The 13653-nt window shown below is 42.3% G+C and overlaps 1 protein-coding gene across 5 annotated transcripts in view; it reads left to right on the top strand.

Moving 5' to 3' along the window:
* The window catches only part of COL19A1 (collagen type XIX alpha 1 chain), a 1176857-nt gene that overhangs the window by 777870 nt on the left and 385334 nt on the right, over positions 1-13653 (top strand). For all 5 annotated transcript variants that reach the window (XM_029595659.1, XM_029595658.1, XM_029595657.1 and 2 more), the window contains exon 19: positions 2695-2739. In XM_029595659.1, coding sequence (XP_029451519.1) covers positions 2695-2739 — 45 coding nt within the window. The remainder of the gene's footprint in view (positions 1-2694; positions 2740-13653) is intronic.

Genomic DNA, 13653 nt, shown 5'->3' with positions numbered 1-13653 from the left:
GGCTCCTGGTTCCTGGGTGAACACCGCCAGCCTGTGGCTCCGCCTCCCGGCCTACCCTGTCACCCTAGGTGGGCCGGCCCAAGGGTCCACTACCTCACCTGCAGTATCAGACTGCAGCAATATATTCAACATTAAGCACTCGCAGAATTACTAAAGTTCCGTCTGTCCTTCCCGACGCAGCCTCGTGGCGAAACACAGGTCCGTGTCGGGGGACCTGCTTTGTAAACAAGTTTGGTTGTGATAACAGTGTGGAGTTGCTGTTTTGAGTGAATACACTTTATTATTGAACTTTGTGTGGACATTGAATTTATTCTGCACATTCTTTTGGTTTAGGTGACTATATTTTCCCATGCCCCTTAACTGCTAAAATGTCAAGAGATATGACTTATGAGTCATGGAATTAATTTGTGCATAGGGAGTGGGCCTATTTGATAAAGTAGGTGCCCTTTTCAAGATGTGTCAGGACTGGAAACTCATGCTAATTATCTTTTCTTTTTTTCTCTGAATAACCATTCTTTTTAGAAACTGCTGTCTTTCAGGAACAATGCTTTCAAAGCCTAGACTGTGATCAGCTAACTGGGATGAAGTCGAGTTTGCTATAATAGTGATTATCTTAGTGTTTTGGTCAAATCATTATTCTCAGGGGCTGAGATTGAAAAAAGGTGAACTAGTACAGATATTATATGATGAAATAATACGAGTTAAATTCTGCCTAGTATAAATTAATTAGTAAAAACTAGTATCTACAGTATTTGATGGCAGTGCAGTAATGCAGAACATTCAGTTTAAGTTGACTAATGTTACAGAAGGGCTCTGAATACAGAACAAAGATTATCTTTTAGGACTCAAGGTAAGGATGGGGATCATGCACCATTCCCCTCCCCTGTGTCAGAAAGCATCCCACAGGCAGCACCATATGAGATTCACAAGAGGAAAAGCAGTGGAAAGTGGCTACAGCCATGGCACAACAGAGCTGATTTAAACTCCTGTGGCAGTTCACTGCGTTACTTCATACAGAAAGAAGATGCGCACTTGGATAAGCCCAAACAGTTTAATTAGATTATTCCATTCAGCTTTTCTTCAGCTGTTTATTTATGTTATGTGAGGGAGAGTTCTGTCTACTATGGAAACTGGTCTATAGAAGTTAGCATTAAATTTGAATAGCAATTTGGAACAAAATTCTGTACTTTTCTGTTTATTGGAATAAAAGATGGGGTTTGTTACTTTTGCTGATCTAACATTCTGGTTTGGCTTGTTAAAAATTTAGCTTTCATGCTTTCAGTGCTGTCATAAGGCAGATGATATCCTAGCCAGTTTATATGCTGTGATTTTCATGCTCTCAGGGTATGATGTCATGAATATACACTAATTTGTTTCATTTACGGAATGCCAGGGCCTTTCTGGTACACGGCATCATTTGCAACATTTATTATTTTAAAACAATTTGAGGAAGATAGTAGTGGGGGGGGGGGGGGGGGGGGGGAGAAGTAGGATAGTTTCCATGCAGCTGAAGCACGTCTTCAGGAAAAACGGAAGTATAGGGTCTGGCCTGATGGCTTAGCGATTCAAGTCTTCTCCTCCTCTGATCACTTGGGGCTGGTGATGGTGCCGAGGCAGAATTCACAGCCCCTCGGGTAGTAAAGTGTCATAGTCATTGCAACAGCAAAGAACTACTCTCTTGATTTAGGGCCCATGATTTCAGGTTCCAGAAGGAGCCACCATGGTGCATGTTCTCTAGCTGAGGACATTCGCTGTAAAGACTGGACAAAAGTAATTTAGGAAGGGATATAAAGTAGAGGAAAGATTCCTACGTAGATACAAATAAAAGTTTATGATTCCAGAACCCAGCTCTGATTGTAATTGAGCTGGAATGTCAAAGGATCAGGTCAACCTCTCCCCCCCCCCCCCCCCCCCCCCCAATGAGGCATGTCCAGGAAAGGAGAGAGAAGAGTGATATGATAGCGAAGGTATAAATAAGTCACAATGCACAGTTTTTCAGTGGAAAGGAAGCTCTAGAGGAAGAGATCCTGATTTGACTGGAAATGAAATTTGCAATAATGCAATAGGATATTGAGCAAACTGGATGTTATCTGCCATCAATAAGTGAACTTCTCTCTGGATACTTTTTATTTCCAGACGTGTGTTTAACTTCCAAAAGTAAAATGGAAATGAATGACTACTAAAACCTGTTCTTTTTCTTCAATAACTCAGGTCATATTACTATTTTGACTGACAATATCCTGAGAATGTTTTCACATTTGGACATGTAAAGTTTTTAGATACCCAAAACTCATGATCTTAGGTATTTAAAATACTGAATCAATCTTTGCTCTAAATGTTGATCTGACAAAAAAAAAATCATGTTTTCTGATGTAAGTGAGCAGTATCCTAATAGCCATTTTAGGAAAGAACAGAATGAATAATATGGAGGGCACCTCAGGAGGGAGAGTGGCCATCACATGCAGGTGGTGCAGAGATATGGAGTCTAGCAATATCTTTCTCACAGCGTTGACATTAAAGCAGTACTCTCCCACTGTTCCTCAGAATGGCAGCTTAGTGAGCCAGTTCACTTTCATTTCTCAATATAGTTATAGCTAATGTATCTTGCATCTGTCTATCGCTTTACCACCTTCTACAAGAGCAGAATACATTGCATGCACGACTGATGTTGCTTTCTGCTTTAACCCTTAACAGGGAAAACTAGATGGCAAAGAAGGACCTGGGCAAAAGGGAGACAAGGTAATGTGAAAATTACATTTTCAATAAGGGTCTTAGAAGTAATAATTCTAAAGTTCTGTTTTGATTACTGAATACCCTGTGGAGGTTACAAGGTTATCTTCCAAGGAACAGACAGCTAGTCATTCTGCGTGAGATCCCCCTCCCCCACAAGTATAAGACAGCTGTAAACATTTATTGTAGAAGAACTGACTTAGAGAGAGTAGCTGAGGCTGAGGCTGTCCCCATGACTCAGGTCAAAGTGCTGCGCAGGAGAGCCCGGACTGGCTGGGGGCAGGTGTGCCCCAGAGGGGCTGTAACCACTCTCAGAGAGTGAGGGAAGATAGCTCTATGATCATAATGGTCTCTGCTGGCCATAAGAGAGAAGATGGCTGCTGTTTTCCCTTGCGATGTATTTTGTTGAATGACTCAAGGTCTTTGTACACTGTTGTGATGTAAATACGAATCACGGTATATAAAATCTTTTAAATAAAATAAATAAATTAAATAAATAAATCTTAAAGGAAGCATCCCTCCAGCGCTTGGAAGCAGCGTGAGTTCCTGGCACACCATTATGTTTCTTTTGCCAAACACTGACTGAAGAAGCTAAGATGTTTTTGTTTTTTTCTAAAATGCAAATAATTTAACTCCTCCCAAGCTCATTGGGAATTGAAGTTCAAATAGCTGGAGTGAAAAAAATCTGTGACGTCCATATTCAATAAACTAATGAGCAGGCAAGTTATCCAGCAAAAGCTAGACAGATAACTTATCATTGGATATTCAGCGAAACAAGTCTTCCATTGAATATACTCATGTAAAGTAATTAAGCTAGCTGTAGCTGGATACCTTTAAAACAACCAAACATATTCTGAATATAGATAGGTAGGTTTAAAGGTATCTAAGTAAGTTTAAACTTACCTGGCTATATTCAAAATATTGCTGAGTACCTAAAAAAATGCCTTCTGAGCCTTCGTGCCTGATTCCCCAGTCTTCCTACCACCCTAAATACTTCAAGATACTGCGAGCTAGCACCTAATCTCTCTCCCACCAAAATAAAAAAGAATATGGATGACAGCAACTCAAGGTCAACCTTCCCCTTCAAGGTATTACATAAATATTCCCTGTCCACACCCTCCCAACTCACCTGTAATCTGAGCTCCACCCTCTCCACCCCTCCTCCCCCACTGCACTGTAGGGCAATTTGCATATGATAACTTATAAACTATACCATTTAAGACTGATCCAATTTTATAAGAGAATATTACAATTCCCTTTGTCTTAGATAATGGATATTTTATTAGGGGTTTTATTAAGTGTATTACAATAAAAACTATCACAATAAGCCTAATTGTTGCGCTCGCTGCTCGCGGGCCCCGACCTTCCTCGCAACCAAGAATGCAGCTGTCACTGCTGCCACTGCCATGTTCTCCAGTGGACCTGCTTAGCTGCAGGCCTTTCTCCATCTCCGTGGCAGGGAGCCGCAGTCAGTACCTCTTTTGTGGCATGGAGCTGCCATCGTTGCTGTTCCTTGCGGAAGGGGTGCCACCACTGACTCTGTCTCCTGTGTGGCAGGAGAGCTACCCCTAACACTGCTCTTCACGGCATTGTCTGCCACCACTGTGTTCCATCTCCTGCCACTCCTGCCCTGATGTCGATCCCTGCATAGGTGCACACACACACACCTCTCTTCGATATTTAAAGGGCCAGTGGCAGGAAAAGCCCTGCGGCCCCAATAGATGATGTCATTACCTTGTCCTACCTGTAGCCCTATATAAGGGCTCTTTGTCAATTCCTTGGGGTCTTTGCATCGGATCTCCATGGTTGTCCATGGTCTATTCATCCTGCAAGGTCCTCCATAATCTGCTCCTGTTTAGATGGTTCTGTGTTCTTCATTGGATGTTCCTAATCCTCCTGTTCCAGTTCCAATCCCAGTTCCTGGCTTCCTTGCCCCTTCGGAGCTTCGTCATGTTTCCTGTTCTGTGTTCCTGGTCTCCTGTTGGTTCCTCATCTAGTCATCTGAATCTTCATTTCACCCGAATCATCAATCAAGCTCTTGATGTTCAAGCCTTCTGGATTTTCCCTCATCTTTCCTCCAGGCGTGCCAGCATCATGGTTTGCAATCAGCCATGAGCAGCTATGTAGGGTGCTTCCTGGCACTGGGTCTGTTTCCAAGTCCTTCTTCACAGGAGTAGCTTGCTTGTTACGGTGGTTACTACCCTAAATCAAAAATGCCTGATACTTCACTTTCAATGCATATCCAGCATAGCTCTATGCTTCAACGGCAGGGGGAATGAAGAAAAGGTGTTTTATATTCAGACATCTACCAACAAGGACTGAATTACATAGTCTGGGTAAAACAAATAAGCATGGGTGTAGCTTGCTTGTTACGGCAGTTACTACCCCAAATCAAGCCTGATACTTCACTTAGAATACATATCCAGTGCAGCTCACTGCTTCAACGGCAGGGGAATGAAGAAAAGAGGATTTATATTCAACCAACAAGGATTGAATTGCACAGGCTGGGTAAACAAGCATGGGAGTAGCTTGCTTATTATGACGGTTCCTACCCCAAACCAATTAGCTGGATACTTCACTTATATGCAGCTCCAGCACTGCTAGCTATGATGGCAGGGGTGGAAGGGAAATAGAACCAAAAAAATTATTTAAAGGGACAAGAGTAACATAAAAGTATGAAAAAAAAAAGTGTGAAAGCTTTCTGGGCAGACTGGATGGACCGTTTGGTCTCCTTCTGCCGTCATTTCTATGTTTCTATATATGTTTCTATGAATCAAGTCCTCGGAGTCCATCCCTGTTTCTAGAGTTTCAAGTTCCAAGTTTAGTCTAGAGTTCCTGTTCATGTTCCTAGTTCCGGGCTCGTAGAGCTTGTCCAGCCAGCGGATCACCTTGCCTCATTCCAAGCCTTGTTCCTTGCTCCAAGTGATGTACTGACTCTTGTCCTCCTCCGAGTCTCAGTCCTGAGCATGTCCTGCTCCCTGTGTGGTCCGCAACCAACCTGTGGCGGGTTGTGTAGGGCACGCAGTGGGACAGCATGGTCCACAACCAGCCCACTGTGTAGGGCGCACTGTGGTGCAGTGCCCCAGTAGGCTGGACTCCTTCTGTACCTGAGTCTTCCTCTCTAGTTCCAAGCTTCCAAATCTTCATCTCTAGTGCCAAGTCTTCTGAGTCCTCGTCTCCAGTGTCAAGGCTTCTGAATCTTCTGAGTCCTTCTCCGAGTTCCATGTCATGCCCTGTCCTGTCCTCAGCCTTCGTCTGTCCTGACATATAGCCATTCCCAAGTGGAAGATCCAAAAGGGCTATCGAGTGGCCGGAGGGTTACCCCTGAGACCAACATTGCATTGTTGGGTCTCATTCTGTGCACTCAGGGTCAGTGGAGGTCTGAGTGAGATATGTTCCAAGACCCAAACTATGTTCCAAGACATAAGCTACATTCCAAGTTACATTCCGAGTTCCAAGTCCAGCATGTGCTTGAACCGCTCGCCTCCCACAGTGCCTTCCTTAGAGTTTCACTCTGGGGTAGCGCCATGGTTTAAGAGCTCACTCTCCTTGATCAAACATCCACATTCCCCACGTTCACAACACTAATGAGTGTCAGATGCAGAGGAATACATATTAACAAATTTAAAAGAGGAATATATTCTGTTCTAATATAACCCCTGTGATGGTTGGACCCAGATAATAGTTCCAGAGACCATATCTCACCATTTCTGTTAGATGGACACTGTCTCTATATCACAAGAATCATATATCTAGGGTTTCCTTTACGGGGCAAAAAATTCCTTTTAAGGCCCTCACATTGCTCTTAATGTTTCCCAATTCTTAATTGTTTGCTCCAGAGCACTAATAATAAAAGTTTATCAAAGAGTGAAATCACTACTCAATGAAGCACATAAACGTTGCTTGGTAGTTTCCAACATTTCTCTTTTCCTTCCACTTTCTCTCCCCTCCCAAGCAGGAAGATCGGTTAGCCTCTCCTGTTGCCACTGGCCTCCTGCTATCTTTGGGCCGTACAGCCCACCGATCTTCCTGCTTGGGGGAAGAGGGAGGAAGCGGAAGCTGTGTGTGGTGCTTCTGCTCCCTCTCCCCCCAAAATAGGAAGATCAGTGGGCCATACGGCCGCAGGATCACTTCCCCATGTGTGGCATGCTGGCCCTGGGTCCTCCTCTTCACCGCGCAGAGATGGGATCCCGCGATGACTTTGCAGGTCCAGTGCTCCACTTCCAGTTACATTTGGGTGGGCAGCCTTTGCAAAAGAGACTTCATATTGTCAGCATACACTCTGTAGTTAGAAGGATTTTCTAAGCCTTGTTCTTGCAGGACACCCCCAAATTCCAATCGGTAGCACAGTACTGTCTTACCTGCTTCCCGCCTTTTCCAGTATTGTTCTGATAATATTGCCAGAAGTGACTGCTAACAACATTGCTGTCAAAGCAGACTCTAAACTAGTCCATGAAAGAACATATTGAAACTCTTCTTTATCTAGCTAAAAGTTAACCTGATACGTTATTATCAAATTAACATTTAGCCGCATAAAAAAGGGGCATGTTGGGGATGTTCGGGGCAGAGTTGAGTTAGCTGAATAACTCATTTGGCTAACTCAAGATGTGCCCAAGAGCAGGTCTAAAAGTTATCCAGGAACATATTCTTAGATAACTTTAGCCTTAACCAACTATATTCAAAAGAATATAGTTGGTTAAGAGCCGAGCAGCAGGGATTAAAAAACATCACTGTAGGCCTACTGGTCATATCACAGCCCCCTTCACCCCTCTCCTCCCCCCAAACCTCTCCATCTCATAAATATAAAAATAAAAGGACCTGGCCCAGTGCCAGTCTCCTCATTCCACCTACTTTCTGGTCCTGTAAAATTTGAAACAAATAGTATCTTCAAGGAACCCCCCCCCCCCCCCCGCTCCCTCCCAATCCTAATCCTTTTACCCTCCGGGTATCTCCAATCTGTAACTTCTTTAACCCTGATTGAGGTAACAGCTTACCATGATCTGAATCCGGTGCTTCTGCTGTGCAAGAGAGCTATGCTGAAAGCCAATTGAATGGAATGCCATCAGTTGGAATGCTTAGTACATCATTTGCATCCTCAGGTAACACTGTACACTCCTCACTTATGTTTAGAACGGGGTATCTACCTTGTTAACTTGAAGCATTCTGAAGAATAATAGTTCTCTCAAAAGATGCTTAATTATTCTTTATCTTTATATTAAAAAATGTACAAAACCTCACAAGTAAAATGAGATCAAAATACTGCATTCTTCTCTGCCCTGCTTCCTGTAAACTGCTTAACTAAGTGGTACAGTTTCTTTGAAAATAGCAGTGGTGACCCACACTTCTCTCACATTTTCTTCCACATTCTGAGATTGTAAGCCCTCTGGGGATAGGGAAATACCTACAGTACCTGAATGTAATCCACTTTGAAGCGCTGAAAAAGTGCGAAAAGCGGAATATAAAAAATCTAAATAAAAATAGATAAATAAATAATGCTTTACAAAAAAGGAAGAAAGCAGTGGCATGATGCCTCTGAAGTCCTCTTGCTCCTCTGTTGTCCAAGTCCTGGGTAATGTGCTTTAGAGGTACGGCACTATAGGGCTCCCACCATTAAAACACAACTGTCCAGCCTCAGGTAACAGAGGAAGCAGTCTGAGGCAGGATCCTCTTTTTCTTCTTTCCTTTCCTTGAATCCTCTCCCATATCCCATATTACAAGGAGAAAGCCACACTTTGAACAAGTTCTCAGTGGATTTTCAAAAATCCATTACATAAAACAATACTTATATATTGTTTCTAAAAAAAAAAAAAAAAAAGTCAGCATGACACAGAAAATATGTCTTGGGTCATGATTAGTCAGTATGTTAGCATGACCTAGGTTCTAGTTATCTACAAGCATATTTTGCTACTGATAAGAAAAGAGTATACATTTTTGTCTAATTAGGAGACCTTGACTCATTCTCACCAATCTCCATTCTTACAAACAGAGCAAAAAATAAGTTGGATGACTTTAACTTCAAAGAATATTAATCCGCTATTATAAGCTAAATTGGACAGAGAGATACAATAACATTTTCCAACTTCATCAACCCATGATTCCTCTTGAATTGAAGAACTGTTACTGAAAACATTGTACTTTCACATGTGATCCAGGTACAGACAGTTATGGATAAATGTGACCTGATTCCACAAAAAATTGTGGATCAAAAGAAAGCCCATTGCCTGAAAAGAATTATATATGGTACACATAAAAAAAATAAATTGTTTTTGTGGTATTAGTATTTTATTATTAAAAAAACACACAAAATTTCTGTGGCTATAAACGTTACAAACACCTTGTAGTAAAAGGTTAAAAATAAGAACATAAGAAATTGCCATGCTGGGTCTGGATTCTGTGTTCTTAGTCATGGCAAATATCTATCAAGTCAACAAAATTGTTAGGTCCCAAATATATGTCCTAATGGAAATCAATTAACAACTTGTGATAGGGGGAGCAAATGAGGGGGAGGGGAGTGGTTATTTTTAGGAAAATCTTTTTAAATGGCTCTTTTTAGATCTGATGCAAGGTTGTGAATGTTATTAGTTAAATTGGGTATTATAACCCCAGTAATGATTTCTTTGTGGTATTGTCCTCCAGGTTTTATAGCTCATCAGTTTGAAGAGGTCTTAGAAATCTTATTGACTCAGGCTTCCAAATATTCTTATATTTTAGTTCTAGATGATTTTAATTTACATTTAGATCAGGATGTGGGATTTTTAAGTACAAGAATTTATAAATACGTTGAAGATTGGAGACTTGCAGCAGGTGGGCCTTGAATCACTCATGATAAGGGTCATACTTTAGACCTAGTTTAAAGTTCCCCTTTACCATGTCAGAAGGGAAGGCAAACATTTGGGGGCACTGATGAGATGTCTTGGTCAGACCACTATTTGATTAAGCTGAGCTTTCAGCACGCTAATGAAAAAAAGGAGTGATCGCAGGTTGTTGGGAATAGGTCTACATATAAATGGGAAAAAGTTGATCCTGATAGATTTAGAGATAGATTGGAGGATTCCCAGGGACAATTTTGGACTAACATTGAGGATGTTGTGGAAAAAATGAGTAAGGAATGGTATGATTGGTTAGGGAATGCAATGGGAGAGATAGGAGAGGAAGAAAGGGAGAAGAGATCTAAGGATGTCATATTCAAGGGAATTAGCAGGCTTGTAAAGAGAATGCTGTCAATTAGAAAGGTGTCAGGTGCATACCAAAAAGATGGAAGATAAGAATTTGTGGCATAAAAGAAATAACTTCAGAGTATTTCTGTCAAATAGTGACTACCAAAAGAAAATATTATACATCTATTGTAGGATTTATAGGGAATAACCCTAGAGTTTTGTTTGGGGTGGTGAATGAATTCTTTGCTTGGGGACAAATCTACTCAACCTGTAAATTATGACCACATCCTAAATTTAGAGGCATTATTGATATATTAGAAGAAGTGTAGATGGTTTAAGAAGAGGAATACAGAAGTCTGGACACAAAATGTTGTCAGGATCTATTACAGAGGTGAGACAGGAAAAGAAGAAAAAGGAGAGGAAGTAATGGGCAGCTTCTCTCCTACCACTTTGCTGAAAGTGAAACAAATTCTTGCTGTCATTAAGCCATTGAGTTACCTATTTAATCTTTGCCCGTCATAGTTAATTAAAGCTGCTCAGATACAGGCCGATACAGTACAGTGTGCTCCGGCGGAGCGCACTGTTAACCCGTGATTGGATGCTCGTTTTCTATGCGGTAGTTTTACCCCTTATTCAGTAAGGGGTAATAGCGCGTTGAAAATGCGCGTCCAACCCCCCCGAACCTAATAGCGCCCGCAGCATGCAAATGCATGTTGATGGCCCTATTAGGGATTCCTGCACGATTCAGTAAGTAAAATGTGCAGCCAAGCCGCACATTTTACTTGCTTGCAGGACACTTAGAAGTTTTTCTTCAGGATAAAGGTGGTTAAAAGGGTTACTACCCCAGTTGGAGAAAGAGTTTGGTAAAAAAGAAAAAGTCTCTCTTGATTTATGTTTCATAATTACCTTGTTTTTTTTAGACATAAATAGGCTCCCCCATTGATTATGGGGTCTGTATGTGAATTTACAGAATAATGTTTTCTTGAGGTTGTAGTTAAAATTTTGATTTTTGCTGTAAATCCATATTTTCTTTTCTTATTTTACTTGAATGTACTTAAGAAATACTAATAAACTATAAAAAAAAAAAAAAAAAGAAATTAGCGCCTACTCAAAGGTAGGCATTAATTTCTGCCTACTCCGGGGAAGTGCACAGAAAAGCAGTAAAAACTGCTTTTCTGTGCACCATCCGACTTAATATCATGGCGATATTAAGTCAGAGGTCCCGAAAGTTAAAAAAACTAAAAAAAATTTGAAAACTGGACGCTCAATTTTGCGGCGTCTGGTTTCCGAATCCGTGGCTGTCAGTGGGCTCGAGAACCGACGCCAGCAAAATTGAGCGTAGGCTGTCAAACTCGCTGACAGCCACCGCTCCTGTCCGAAAAGAGGCACTAGGGACGCGTTAGTATCCCTAGTGCCTCTTTTTACCACTGGCCCTAATTTAAATAAATTAAATTACTGTATCGTGCGCCCGCTCTCCCGGTGTTTTTTACTGTATCGGCCCGATAATGTTCTAAGCTGCTTGTTGAGTCTGATCAATAGTTCCTTAGATATTGACATGGTCCCTCAATTTTGTAAGACTTCCATCATTTTACCCCAATTAAAGCATGATAAACTGGATCCAAGAATTTGTAGTAAGTGCCATCTACTATGTAATTGCCATTTGTGGCAAAGGTGCTGGAAAAGGTTGTTTCTAAACAGATTTCTACTTATTTGGAAAATGCTAATGCATTGGATCTAGCACAAGGGTGCTTTAGTAAAGTTGTAGCACAGAGTTCTTGATGGTCTCATTGATAGAGGATGCTTTGCCTAGATTCGATAGGGGAGAAAAAGCACTCTTAATTAGGTGTGCATTCGTTTTCAACGTATTGGCAATCCGCAATGTATATGTCCCTATTCGTTATATTCGTGGGGAAGCGAAACGTATCGCGAATCCCCACAAATATAACGTATCATCCGTTTCATCCATTGCATGGTGCATGGCGCGCACGCACACTTTTCTTCGCCGCATTTGCAATCGGAGGACGCCATTTGGGTGTATCCAGAGCCAAAAACCAGCCCTTTCCTGTGAGTCATCAGTGACCTCACAGCCCTGTCAGAGTGGGTCGAACAGGTTGGCATGGATACCAGAATGCAGCGTATCAGCTATAACATTTTGTGAAATGCACTGAATGCAGCCAATCGCGCTGTCATTCAGTGCTCGGTGATGATTTTCCTGATAACCCAGCACTATATATACTTAAGTACGCGGCGTGCCACGCACTTTCTTTGCAGGGTTGGTCTGGGGAGGTGGTCTCTGTGGAAGGTGGCTGCACTCTGAGCTAGTCTGATTCAGATATCTCTATTCAATTGCTAGCTAGGCTAGTTACTTAAGAGGAAAAGATATTTCTTTATTTTGCTGCAGTGCAAAATAGCTCTGTTTGTTTTTTCAGCAGTTTAATTAGGTGATCTGAGATGGTTTCTCTGTGCCAGGGAGAGAAGCTGCTAGCAGTGCCATTTTGTTTAATTCACCCTCTGGGCTAGGCTGCAAGCAAGTACCATTTAGGTGTTGTGGCTGGGAGAGATATATTCCACTTTTAGCTAGTTGGCTAGAATTTCCATTGGAAAATATATTTCATCGATTTTCCTGCTGTGCCAACAATTCCAGCTTTTGTAAACTGAGTTTGTATAACTCAACTCATTCTTTCTGTGCACTGGGCTTCAGTGGGCTCGCAGTTTAGCAGACTGAACTTTATTATTGGGACAGTCTGTGCAGGGAAATCCCCAGTCTGCCTCTTTTGTGCTACAAGCAAGTTGTGTATGTGTGCACACCACACACAGTACATTAATGCATAGCAAAGCATTGTGAAAGTGGGAAGTGGGCAGTTTAACAGACTGAACTTTATTATTGGGACAGTCTGTGCAGTGAAATCCCCAGTCTGCCTCTTTTGTGCACACATGCAAGCTGTGTGTGTGTGCACACCACACACATTACATTAGTGCATAGCAAGGCACTGTGACAGTGGGCAGTGGGCAGTTTAACAAACTGAACTTTATTATTGGGACAGTCTGTGCAGGGAAATCCCCAGTCTGCCTCTTTTGTGCTTACACACAAGCTGTGCATACCACACACGTTACATTAGTGCATAGCAAGGCACCGTGACAGTGGGCAGCCAGTAGGCACTAGGCAGTGACATTAAATCCATAATGTCAGGGAAAGCTAGATGTAGTCGAGTGATTGGGACTGGCAGAGGAGGCACTTCAAAAGGCACTAGTGCCACTCCCCCATTAAAGTTAAAAAGGGACCTGTCGCAATCTAAACTCTTTGGAGGGGCAGGCAGTTCCATCCAGAAAAAAATGAAATCTGACCAAGATCCATCGTCATCGCCACCACCTGTTTCTGACCCTGTAGTTTTGGAGGTGAGGGAAGGGGAGGCTGAGTCATGCCAGACAAAATGTTGACACCCAAAAGCAGCAGGGGGACAGAAGTCTCGACTAACACTTAGCGTTGACAATGTAGCGCAGTCATTGTTTGCTTCTGATTCAGATGAAGAATCATCTTGTGTGGGATTCTCATCAGAAACGGAAGAAGTAATAGCTGACGAAGCTTTAGGAGGATCATCTAGTCCTGTCTTAGCCTCCACTTCAGTGCAGCAGGGGAGAGATGAAACTGAGGAGGAGGAGGAAGAGCAGTCAGTGCAGGCACAGAGGGTGACTGAGGCCCCTGGCATTGCTTCTCAGGGTGCACCCACTACTTCAGCTCCAGTGCCAGCATCCACCCCTAAGGCGT

Source organism: Rhinatrema bivittatum, chromosome 3 (genome assembly GCF_901001135.1).
Source record: "Rhinatrema bivittatum chromosome 3, aRhiBiv1.1, whole genome shotgun sequence".
Taxonomy (NCBI): domain Eukaryota; kingdom Metazoa; phylum Chordata; class Amphibia; order Gymnophiona; family Rhinatrematidae; genus Rhinatrema; species Rhinatrema bivittatum.
The sequence above is the reverse complement of the archived record's forward strand: the minus strand, read 5'-3'. Positions and strand labels throughout refer to the sequence as shown.